The sequence below is a fragment of the Gorilla gorilla genome, chromosome 19, assembly GCF_029281585.2.
Source record: "Gorilla gorilla gorilla isolate KB3781 chromosome 19, NHGRI_mGorGor1-v2.1_pri, whole genome shotgun sequence".
In the NCBI taxonomy this organism is placed as follows: domain Eukaryota; kingdom Metazoa; phylum Chordata; class Mammalia; order Primates; family Hominidae; genus Gorilla; species Gorilla gorilla.
The window spans coordinates 24,879,864-24,892,878 of NC_073243.2; the positions used below are offsets into that span (position 1 = coordinate 24,879,864).

The 13,015-nt window shown below is 42.4% G+C and overlaps 1 protein-coding gene across 5 annotated transcripts in view; it reads left to right on the plus strand.

Annotated features, from left to right (window-relative positions):
- The window catches only part of CFAP52 (cilia and flagella associated protein 52), a 63,709-nt gene that overhangs the window by 22,666 nt on the left and 28,028 nt on the right, over positions 1–13,015 (plus strand). For 3 of the 5 annotated variants that reach the window (XM_019013668.4, XM_019013669.3, XM_055367485.2), the window contains 3 exons: positions 484–583; positions 2,315–2,431; positions 11,619–11,719. In XM_019013668.4, the coding sequence (XP_018869213.3) occupies positions 484–583; positions 2,315–2,431; positions 11,619–11,719 (318 nt within the window). The remainder of the gene's footprint in view (positions 1–483; positions 584–2,314; positions 2,432–11,618; positions 11,720–13,015) is intronic. The other 2 variants (XM_063700625.1, XM_063700626.1) reach the window with 1 other exon arrangement.

Consider the following 13,015-nt stretch of genomic DNA (forward strand, 5'->3'; position numbering starts at 1 on the left):
CCTAGGAGGTGGAGGTTGCAGTGAGCAGAGATCGCACCACTGCACTCCAGCCTGGCAATAGAGTGGGACTCTGTCAGAAAGAGAGAGAGAGAGAGAGAGAAAGAGAGAGAGAGAAAGAAAGAAAGAAAAGAAAAAGAGGAAGACATTTAATAAGCTCTGATTTGCTCTGCCCGTGTTCCCTGCTTACTTGTGTGTTTGTTTTCAGCAGAGTGGGTAGCGTGCACTTCAGAGTGAGACGGAGCCGGGTGTGAATCCCTGCTCAGCTGTGTTCAAGCTCCGCACTTTCTAATTTGGGAGGGGGGATCATAAAACCTGCCTCGCGGTGTTGTTATGAGGATCGAATAAAAGATCTTTCATAGTGCACTAGGCCATAACGAAGCCTCAAAAATGTTTAGATCTCTTCCCTTCAGTTTCAGGGATGAAGTGATTATTAAATGGGTGTCCATTTGATTGTGGTTTTTTTTTTTTTTTTTTTTTACATAGTGGGACAATTCGAGTATGGGAACTGGATCTTCCAAATAGAAAAATCTGGCCAACTGAGTGCCAAACAGGACAGTTGAAAAGAATAGTCATGAGTATTGGAGTAAGTATTAATTTAAGTATTAAGTAACAATTAGCACATGTTCCTGTTAGCAGTGCTGACCAAGGTGTTTGTGTGTGTGTACATGGGGCTGGGGATAGGAAAGTGGGGTATAGACATAGCGGATGTTGATTGAAGAAGCTCACTTTGGCCAGGTGCAGTGGCTCACGCCTGTAATCCCAGCACTTTGGGAGGCAGAGGTGGGTGAATCACTTGAGGTCATGAGTTCGAGACCAGCCTGGCCAACATGGTGAAACCTTGTCTCTACTAAAAATACACAAGTAGCCAGGTGTGGTGGTAGGTGCCTGTAATCCCAGCTACTTGGGAGGTTGAGGCAGGAGAATTGCTTGAACCTGGGAGGCGGAAGTTGCGGTGAGCTGGCATCGTGCCACTGCACTCCAGCCTGGACAACAGAGTGACACTCTGTTTCAAAAAAAAAAGAAGAAAAAGTTCACCTCTGCCACTCCCTTTAGGAGTCAGGGAAGAGTCACCTAGACACAGCACAGGTAAACCTTGTTTTGCTGGAATCTAGGCTGTCATCAAACACCGAAAGCCTGCCTCACCTGGATGAAAGCAATGCAGCCCGTGGCACTCAGAGCCCACAGCACATTCCTATGCCACTGATGCTATTTCTGCCACTGAAAATAAAGTTTCTGACCATGAAATCTATTGTTGAAATGCAATCTCATCCATAAAGAGAAATTTATTAATATATTTTAAATGTGGATTTATATAATCTGGTTGCGTATTCCTTATCTGATATGCATATAGCCAGAAGTGTTTTGAATTTTGGATTTTCTTCAGATTTTGGAGTATTTGCATTATACTTCCAAGTTCAGCATCTCTAATCTGAAAATTCAAAATTTGAGATGTGCCAATGAGCATTTCCTTGGAGTGTCACATCAGCACTCAAAAATTTCCGATTTTGGAGCATTTCAGATTTTAGATTTTGGGATTAAGGATACTCAACCTGTATAACTTCATTCTCCATGGACTGATTCCTCTTGTTTAATGCATAGTCATTTTATGGATATAAGCTTTGGAAAATATGAGATAAAGCAAATGTACATCCTCTTTGGAGGGGCACACCTTTATCCTAGGAGCCCTTAAGAGATGTCTCAAAAGTCTGAACTGGCAGAGGATGCCTATTAACATCAGAACCAGATAGACTTCAAGTGAAAGGCACAGGCTAATTGGGGTCGAATATTTCCTCCCATTCTATGTGTAGCCCTAACCCTGCTCCCCTCAGAGCTGTTCTGACCCATCTTTGAGCCTGGGGAAATAGAAGCAGCCCTGAGCATCTTTGTAAGTCTTCATGGGGTGCCAGAGGAACCTCATCCCATTCCTGAACAGGTGTTCATGGACATTACTCAGGGCATCCAGGTCTTCAAGATTTCTTCTTCTTTTTTTTTTTTTTTTTTTTCCTGAGACAGAGTTTTGCTCTTGTTGCCCAGGCTGGAGTGCAATGGTGCAATCTTGACTCACTGCAACCTCTGCCTCCTGGGTTCAAGCGATTCTCCTACCTCAGCCTCCCTAGTAGCTGGGATTATAGGCATGCACCACGACACCCAGCTAATTTTGTATTTTCAGTAGAGACAGGGTTTCTCCATGTTGGTCAGGCTGGTCTTGAACTCCTGACCTCAGGTGATCCACCCACCTCGGCCTCCCAAAGTGCTGGTATTACAGGCGTGACCCACCGAGGCTGGCCAAGATTTCTTTTTCTTGCTTCTTCAGGTGGACGATGATGATAGCTTTTTCTACCTTGGCACCACGACTGGAGATATTCTAAAAATGAACCCCAGGACTAAACTGCTGACAGATGCTGGGCCTGCGAAGGACAAATTCAGTTTGGTGAGTAGAGACCATCGCCACTGCCCTGCCATTTTTCTCCCTTCACTGGCAGCATGTACTTTTTTTTTTTTCTTTTTGAGATGCAGTCTTGTTCTGTCACTCAACCTGGAGTACAGTGACGTGATCTTGGCTCACTGCAACTTCCGCCTCCCAGGTTCAAGCGATTGTCCCACCTCAGCCTCTCAAGTAGCTGGGACTACAGGTGTGCCCCACCACACCTGACTAATTTTTGTATTTTTTAGTAGAGACAGGGTTTCATCATGTTGGCTAGGCTAATCTTGAACTCCTGACCTCAAGTGATCTGCCCACCTTGGCCTCTCAAAGTGCTGGGATTACAGGTGTGAGCCACCATGCGCGGCCAAAGCACACACTTTGTTTGTTTGTTTGTTTGTTTGTTTGTTTTTGAGACGGAGTCTCGCTCTGTCGCCCAGGCTGAAGTGCAGTGGCGAGATCTCGGCTCACAGCAAGCTCCGCCTCCTGGGTTCACGCCATTCTCCTGCCTCAGCCTCCCAAGTAGCTGGGACTACAGGCGCCCGCCACCACGCCCAGCTAATTTTTTTGTATTTTTTAATAGAGACGGGGTTTCACTGAGCACATACTTTCTTAACGAAGAAAGAGTTTGTGGGAAAACATTAAAAGTCAGTGATGGACCCAAAGCCACATCTCAATTTGCACGGTACATTGGCCAGTTCTCTATGCCCTCGTCTCTGGTTTTTATTCTGGGTAAAGACATTTCTAGGTGTCCTGAATTAGGGAATCAGAACCACATTTCCAATTCTGTGAAGAAAGTCATTGGCGGCACTATTCACAATAGCAAAGACTTGGAACCAACCCAAATGTCCAACAATGATAGACTGGATTAAGAAAATGTGGCACATATACACCATGGAATACTATGCAGCCATAAAAAAGGATGAGTTCATGTCCTTTGTAGGGACATGGATGAAGCTGGATACCATCATTCTCAGCAAACTATTCCAAGGACAAAAAACCAAACACCACATGTTCTCACTCATAGGTGGGAATTGAACAATGAGAACACATGGACCCAGGAAAGGGAACATCACACACTGGGGACTGCTGTGGGGTGGGGCGGGGGGGAGGGATAGCATTATGAGATATACCTAATGTAAATGACGAGTTAATGGGTGCAGCACACCAACATGGCACATGTATACATATGTAACAAACCTGCACGTTGTGCACATGTACCCTAAAACTTAAAGTATAATAATAATAAAATTAAAAAAAAAGAACCACATTTATGTTCACCTGTTCAAAGCATAGGGCCTATTGCTTTGTGATTTTAAACTGCGTTGGTTCCAGCCCCATTGCCATACATAAGAGAAGTGTGCTCTTTGATCTATAAAACTATATATATAATTTTTGTCTACTTTACTAACTAGATCTTAGATTTTAGCCTCAGCTGACATTATAAGTCGTGAACAAGACCTAGAAATAGTCAACTGTTTATATTTACAGACTTCCTAGCAATTCTAGTTAAAAGGATAGTTAGAGACTTTGATATTTACACCAAAATAAAAAGCTACCATCAAAGGATAATTTTATATAACAAATGCTGCTGTTTCCAGCACCCCAGTAACTTACTAGGGCTGTTTCTACTAAACTTTGAATTTGAAAGCTTGTACTATGTTCTGCACCTGCCTATCTCGTTTCTGATAACAGAACAGATGGTTCTAACTAAGCTTAGATACTTTTCCACGTAGCAGATATTCTCAAGAAACTTTGAAATACTGCACTGTGTTCCTGGGAAAATGTCACAGTTTTCTTAGTCACATAATCATTTAATATTCAAGCGTTCAAGGAGATGCATAAAAAGAGGGAAAAACTATAGTATAAGTAGGGAAGAGTTTAGAAATAATGCTACAAGAGATTGAAGTATAGCTTTTCAAGTGTGGTTTTTCTAATTCTTTTTAGGATAGGAATTCTTTTTTTTTTATTATTATACTTCATACATGTGGGATACATGTGCAGACCGTGCAGGTTTGTTACATAGGTATACACGTGCCATGGTGGTTTGCTGCACCCATTAACCCGTCGTCTACATTAAGTATTTCTCTTAATGCTATCCCTTTTCTAGCCCCCACCCCTGACGGGCCCCGGCGTGTGATGTTCCCCTCCCTGTGTCCATGTGTTCTCATTGTTCAACTCTCACTTATGAGTAAGAACGTGTGGTGTTTGGTTTTCTGTTCCTGTGTTAGTTTGCTGAGAATGATGGTTTCCAGCTTCATCCATGTCCCTGCAAAGGACATGAACTCATTCTTTTTTATGGCTGCATAGTATTCCATGGTGTATATGTGCCACATTTTCTTTCTATCCAGTCTATCATTGATGGACATTTGGGTTGGTTCCAAGTCTTTGCTACTGTGAATAGTGCCACAATAAACATACATGTGCATGTAGAATGATTTATAATCCTTTGAGTATATACGCAGTAATGGGATTGCTGGGTCAAATGGTATTTCTGGTTCTAGATCCTTGAAGAATCACCACACTGTCTTCCACAATGGCTGAACTAATTTACACTCCCACCAACAGTGTAAAAGTGTTCCTATTTCTCCGCATCCTCCCCAGCATCTGTTGTTTCCTGACTTTTTAATGATCGCCATTCTAACTAACGTGAGATGGTATTGCATTGCAGTTTTGATTTACATTTCTCTAATGACCAGTAATAATGAGCTTTTTCTCATATGTTTGTTGGCCGCATAAATATCTTCTTTTGAGAAGTGTATGTTCATATAGGATAGGAATTCTAATATATTAAACAAATAAAAACAAAGCACATCAGGTTAAGGAGAGCAAGTCTTAGAGCCCTGCCAGTGCCAACTCCTGAGATGCCTCCAAAGAGCTCCATGTAACACTACCTGAAAACTACTGGATTTTTTGTTTTGTTTTGTTTTCCTAGCACTTGGGAACTAAATATCTGTCCAGCAAAGATGCTGGCTATCTTAGGGTTTCTCAAACCTTTGGCACTTAAGTCACCTGTGGATGCTGAAATTCTTTTTTATTATTGTTATTATTTTTTGATACAGAGTCTCGCTCTGTCACCCAGGCTGGAGTGCAGTGGCGCTATCTCGGCTCACTGCAAGCTCTGCCTCCAGAGTTTACGCCATTCTCCTGACTCAGCCTCCAGAGTAGCTGGGACTACAGGCGCCTACCACCACGCCCAGCTAATTTTTTCTATTTTTAGTAGAGACGGGGTTTCACCGCGTTAGCCAGGATGGTCTCAATCTCCTGACCTCGTAATCTGCCTGTCTCGGCCTCTCAAAGTGCTGGGATTACAGGCATGAGCCACTGCGCCCGGCCTGAAATTCTTAAGCATTCAGGTCTGATGGTCAAGTCCACAAGGCAATGGTTCCAAGACACCTTTTCCATGGGTGAAAAGAAAATAATTCCTGCAGGATGAAGGGCTAGGAGGTGTCATTGAAGATGTTTGGTTTCAGTATCAAGTGATCTTACCCACTTTGAAACTCTACTTAAATATTTGTTCAGGCCAGGCCGGTGGCTCACACGTGTAATCCCAGCACTCTGGGAGGTCGAGGTGGGCAGATTGCTTGAGTCCAGGAGTTCAAGTCCAGCCTAGGTGACATGGTGAAACCCCATCTCTACAAAAAATATGAAAATTAGCTGGGCGTGGTAGAGCATGCCTGTAGTCTCAGGAGGCTGGGGCAGAGGATGCGGTGAACTGAGATTAAGCCACTGCACTCTAGCCTGTGTGACAGAGTGAGACCCTGTCTCAATAAATAAATAAATAAATAAATATACAAATATTGCTTCATGGTTAGAAAGGTAAAGAATTGGAATGGTTTAAAACTGACCTATTGGCCAGGTATGGTGGCTCATGCCTGTAATCCCAGCACTTTGGGAAGCCAAGGTGGGCAGATCACTTGAGGTGAGGAGTTCGAGACCATCCTGGCCAACACGGTGAAACCCTGTCTCTACTAAAAATGCAAAAATTAGCCAGGTATGGTGGCGTGTGCCTGTAATCCCAGCTACTCGGAAGGCTGAGGCATGAGAATCACTTGAGTCTGGGAGGTGGAGCCTGCAGTAGCCAAGATCACGTTACTGCACTCCAGCCTGGGCAACAGAGTGAGACCCTGTCTCAAAAACAAAAGCAAAAACCTTAAACTAAAATTGACCCATTAGGCATACAGTACTAAAACGAAGACGATGATGACAATGATAATAATAATAAAAGTACATGCTGTATAAGATCCGTGTGAGGAAAACTATAAAACTGTGATAAAATAAATGAAATAGAACTAAATAGATATTTCTTTCTTTTGTTTTTTTGAGACAGAGTCTTGCTCTGTCGCCCAGGCTGGAGTGCAGTGGCGCGTTCTCGGCTCACTGCAAGCTCCGCCTCCCGGGTTCACGCCATTCTCCTGCCTCAGCCTCCCGAGTAGTTGGCACTACAGGTGCCCACCACCATGCCCGGCTAATTTTTTTGTATTTTTAGTAGAGATGGGGTTTCACCGTGTTAGCTAGGCTGGTCTCGATCTCCTGACCCCGTGATCCACCCGCCTCGGCCTCCCAACATACCGGGATTACAGGCGTGAGTCACCACACCCGGCCCTAAGTAGATATTTCATGTTCATGGATAGGAAGACTCAGTATTGTCACGATATGAGTTCTTCTTAATTTGAACTATAGATTTACTGCAATCCCAATAAACATCCCAGCAAGTTATTTTGTGTCTGTAGACAAACTGATTCTACAGTTTACACAGAGGGGCAAAAGACTCTGAGTAGAAAGCACAATATTGATACCTAATGTAGATGACGGGTAATGTAGATGATGTAGATGACGGGTTGATGGGTGCAGCAAACCACTATGGCACATGTATACCTATGTAACAAACCCGCATGTTCTGCACATGTATCCCAGAACTTAAAGTATAATTTTTTTAAAAAAGAAAGCACAATATTGAAGAAGAACACAGTTGGAGGAGTGACACTACCAGATTTCAAGACTTACCATAAAACTACAGTAATCAAGACAGTGTAGGGTTGGTGAAAGAATAGATAAATGGATCAATGGGACAGAATAGAGAGCCCAAATATGAATTCACATAGTCAACTGATCATTGGTGAAGGAGCAAAGGAAATACAATGGAAAAAAAATCGTCTTTTTAATAAATAATGCTAAACAACTGGAAAACCAAAAAATAAAAATAAAAAAGCCTAGACACAGACCTTATACCTTTCACAAAAATTAACTCAAAATGGATTACAGACCTAAAACACAAAACAGTAGAACTCCTGAAAGATAAAATCCAGAAGACCTAAGGTGTGGTGATAACTTTTAGCTATAATACCCATGAAAGAAAGAATTGAAAAGCTGGACTTCCTTAAAATCAAAAATTCTGCTCCATGAAAGACACTGTCAAGAGAATGAAAAATAAAGATACAGAGTGAGAGGAAATATTGGCAAAAGACATACCTGAATAAGGACTGTTACCCAAAATATACAGAGAACTTTTAAAACTCAACAATAAGAAATGGGCCAAAGACCTTAACTGCCACCTCCCCTAAAGAAGATATACAGATGGCGGCCAGGCGCAGTGGCTTGTGCCTGTAATCCCAGCACTTTGGGAGGCTGAGGCGGGCGGATCACCTGAGGTCAGGAGTTTAAGACCAGCGGGGCCAACATGGTGAAACCCTGTCTCTACTAAAAATACAAAAGTTAGCCAAGTGTGGTGGTGTGAGCCTGTAATCCCAGCTACTAGGGAGGCTGAGGCAGGAGAATCACTTGAACCCGGCAGTGAGATCACGCCATTGCACTTCAGCCTGGGGGACACAGCAAGACTCTGTCTCAAAATAAATAAATAAATAAATAAATAAATAAATAAATAAATAAATAAAAGAAGATACACAGATGGCAAGTAAGCATATGGAAAGATACTCTATGTCTTATATCAGCCAGGAAATGTAATTAAAACAGCAATGAGGCACGACTACATACCTTTTCAAATGGCCAAAATCCAGAACACTAACAACACCTAATATTGACAGAGATGGAGAGCAGTGAGTACTATTGTTCATTGCTGATGGGAATGCAAAATAGTACGGCCACTTTGGAAGATAGTTTGGTGGTTTCTTGCAAAATTAAACTTACTCTTACCATGTAATGCAGCAGTTGCACTCCTTGCTATTTACCCAAAGGAGCTGAAAACTTATGTTCACACGAGAACCTGCACACAGATGTTTACAGAAGCTTTATCCATAATTGCCAAAACTTGGAAGCAACCAAGATGTCCTTCAGTAAGTAAAGGGATACGTAAACTGTGATACATCCAAACAATGGAATATTAATCAGTACTAAAAAGAAATGAGCTATAAAGTCAGGAAAAGGCTTTATAGGAAAAGAAGGAAACTGAGATGCACATTACTGAGTGGAAGATGCCAGTCTGAAAGACTGCACACCATTTGATTCTAACTATATGACATTCTGGAAAAGGCAAAATTATGGAGACAGTAAAAAGATCAGGCCGGGCACGGTGGCTGACACCACTAATCCCAGCACTTTGTGGGGAGCTGAGACGAGCAGATCATGAGGTCAAGAGACCAAGACCATCCTGGCCATCTCTACTAAAAATACAAAAATTAGCTGGGCGTGGTGGTACATGCCTGTAGTTCCAGCTACTCGGGAGGCTGAGGCAGGAGAATTGCTTCAACTCAGGAGGTGGAGGTTGCATTGAGCCGAGATCGCGCCCCTGCACTTCAGCCTGGCGACAGAGTGAGACTCCATCTGAAAAAAAAAAAAAAAAAAAAATCAGTGCTTGCCATGGGTTAGCAGAGAGGGAGGAGTGAATGGGTAAAGCACAGAGGATGTTTTGGGCAGTGAAACTATTCTGTATGACACTATAATGGTAAATATATGTTGCTATTAATTTGTCCAAACCCAGAGAGTATACAATGCCAAGAGGGAACCCTAATGTACACAATGGATTTTGGGTGATAATGATGTGTCCACATAGGTTTATTAGCTGTCATACATCTACTCTGCTGGAAGATATTGATAATGGGAGAGGCTCTTTAACTGTGGGGGAAAGAAGTATTGGGGAAATCTCAAATACTTGTATCTTCTGTTTAATTTTGCTGCAAACCTAAAACTGCTCTAAAAAAAATAGCCTAGTAAAAACAAAAATAGGCCAGGCAAGGTGGATCATGCCTGTAATCTTAGCGCTTTGGGAGGCCAAGGCAGGAGGATCACTTGAGGCTGGGGTTTGAGACCAGCCTGGGCAGCATAGAAAGACTCTATCTCTATGAAAAGTTTTTAAAAATTAGCCGGCGTGGTGGCATGCATCTATAGTCCTGGCTACTGGGGAGGCTGAGGCAGGAGAATTGCTTCATCCCAGGAGTTCGTGGTTACAGTGAGCTGTGGTTGTGCCACTGCACTCCAGCCTGGGTGGCAGAGACCCTGTCTCCAAAATACACACACACACACACGAACATGCAAACACAAAAATGGTATTTGTCAATAAATGCTGATGTGTCAGAGACATGGTGCAAAACCCCTTCCTTAAATGATCTCATTCGATCTTCATAAATGCCTAATGAGATAGGTACCATTTTCATCCCTGCTTTACAGATGAGAAAACTGAGGCTCTTAACATTGGAAATCTCCTGGCTTGCAAGTAGTGGAGCTGAGATTTCAACCCAGGCCGACTGGCTGCAGAACCTGTGCACTTGAATGACGTCATCTACAGTTTTAAAAAGTTTATTTAGAAATCACACATATGTAGCTTCGAGGCGCTGTTGAACTCTTTACCACTTGCATCCCCAAGTCCCCAGATAAATGCTAAAAAATTCACTCCATGTTTTGTCTCCTCATAGGCTGAGCCTTCATCCTGTTGTCCTGCTGAGGCACTTAGGAAGTTAGGGGTGAGGGGTGGAAGCTGGGGAGCATGTAATTCTGGTCCTTGCCTTCACATTCTTGAGCCTTGGTTTCTCTCCTCAATCACAAAATGTCTTTTGAGCCACAACAGGCTAAATTCAGTGTAAAGTAACTTGAAAGGGCAGGATATTTGTTTTATCGTATTCAAAATTCATTAAGACACAAACCTATACAGTCACTAGCTATACTGAATGTTTTAAAATCAAATGTTGTGGCTGAGTGCGGTGGCTCACACCTGTAATCCCATCACTTTGGGAGGCTGAGGCAGGAGGATCACTTCAGGTGAGGAGTTTGAGACCAGCCTGGCCAACATGGCGAAACCCCATCTCTACTGAAAATACAAAAATTAACCAGGCATGATGGCGCATGCCTGTAATCCCAGCTACTCCGGTGGCTGAGTCACAAGAATCGCTTGAACTTGGGAGGCAGAGGGTGCAGTGAGTTGAGATCATGCCACTGCACTCCAGTCTGAGTGACAGAGAGAGACTCTGTCTCAAAAAAACAATAGTAGTAACAAATAAATAAAATAAAATATTGCTCATGCACATTTTAAAATTAGAACTTCACAGTGGATACTATAAAACAACCATCATACATCGTCAAGCCTTTTTTTCTTTGGAGAGAGTGGTGGGGGTCACCCCAACCTTTGAAGAGCACTTTAAATTTTAAATATATTTCCCACTCTTATGTAGTACATGTTGTAGTTCAGATAATACAGTCGCCAAACAATAAGAAGTCTATTGTGCTTTCTTGGGATATTAAATATGGTCCCTTTGCATTTGTAAGAATTAAGTTCTAGTGAAAACAGTGGCAGCTGAGAGACTAGCATTGCTGAGGTTATGCTTATACCTTCTCTTGGCTGCATTTGAGTGGATGTAAAAGTGTTAATTTTTAAAATATTCCAAATGCACCCGTGGTTTTAGGGAGGAAGGATGGTGAAGCCTGTTTGCATCCTGTAGGCCCAGGAGGGTTACTTCCTGGCAAGTGAGCTTGTTGTTGGCATTGAATCCCCTTGGTCTGCCTGGGGGTGCATCGCGAGCAGAACCTTCATGAACATCCTCCAGGCAATCTGTGCAGCACTGGCATGACTTTGGCTGTCTTTAATTCATCTTTCATTCAGCTTTTTTCTTTTTTTCATTAATATTTAAATTTTTTTTTATTGCCATATGTTTTTGGGGAACAGGTGGTATTTGGTTACATGAGTACATTCTTTAGTGGTGATTTGTGAGATTTTTGTGCTTTTTCTTAACACAGTTTTTCCCCCTAGGGAGTGTCAGCTATCAGGTGCCTGAAGATGGGGGGTTTGTTGGTGGGCTCTGGAGCCGGACTGCTGGTCTTCTGTAAAAGCCCTGGCTACAAACCCATCAAGTAAGTTCCGGGTCTCACACAGTGGGGCTGGGTAGAGACCCACTAAAGGGAGGTTTGCTTAAAGCCAGCAAGTCGATGATATCGGCAAAGTGATATTTGGTTAAAAAATTTCATCTTGCTGTTAGAATGAGTAGTTGGAATCACAATAGATGGTGGCTTCTTTGCCAATGAAAAGACAAAAGCTTATGTTGAATCAAACCAAAGTAGTCCACTGTTACCCAGACGGACACTGCCCATTTAATAAATACATAAGTTTGTATTTAGCTAACACATTGAGCCATGATGAAGGGAATGGGATGTTATAAACTTATCCAAGAAATAACCCCCAATGTTAAATGTTCAAAATTGGTTAACTCAATGAAATTTATTATGCAATGGGTACCTATTATGTGCAAAGCATTGTGTTAATCATGCATTTGAATACAATTTATAATAGAAATAGCCAACATTCACCAGCCATTTCTGTATACCAGATACTCTGCTATGTATGTTTCTTGGCTCATTTAATTAAAATAAAATGAAACAAAACTTTATTTATTGCCATAACAATGTGCTTATTCAGCACCTCCTCCAACCAAACCAATGTATTAGATACTATTAATAAAATAAAGAAAAATAAGCTATGGTCTTTTTCCTCCCAGAACTTACAGACTCGTTTGGGGCTAAGGTATGTACACACGAAAGAAGTCACTACCAGACAAGATAGGATATTAGCACATGGTCCAGATAAAGTAAAATATATTATGAATGTTGTAGAGATCAGAGAAGAGGATGACCTTCTCGGGATGGAAAGATCAGGGAGGACAGTTCACAGAGGGATGGGCTTAAACAAAAACCAGATACCCCACACATGTGCTGTATGGCCTCTGCTACCTCCCAGGAAGCCAGGGGTAGTTGCACACATGTTGTAGAAATGAGCACCAGCTGTCTTCATTCCAAGAAATCCGTGTTGAACATTCACGGGGTACCAGGCATCATTCTAGGTGCTTAGGATATCTCAGTGAATAAAACATAAAAGATGAAGAAAAAAAAATCCCTGCCCTCATGGAGCTTACATTCTAGCAGGAAGGAAAAGGCAATAAATAAGCAACAAAATAAACAAGGAAAGTACATAGTATTAGAGGGTGATAAGTACAATGGAGAAAAATGAAGTAGGATGTAGAGTAAGGGGATTATGGTTTGAATAGAAGCAGGGAGGCCAGGTGCAGTGGCTCACGCCTGCAATCCCATCACTTTGGGAGGTCGAGGCAAGTGGATCCCTTGAGCCCGGGAGTTCCAGCCCAGCCTGGGCAACAC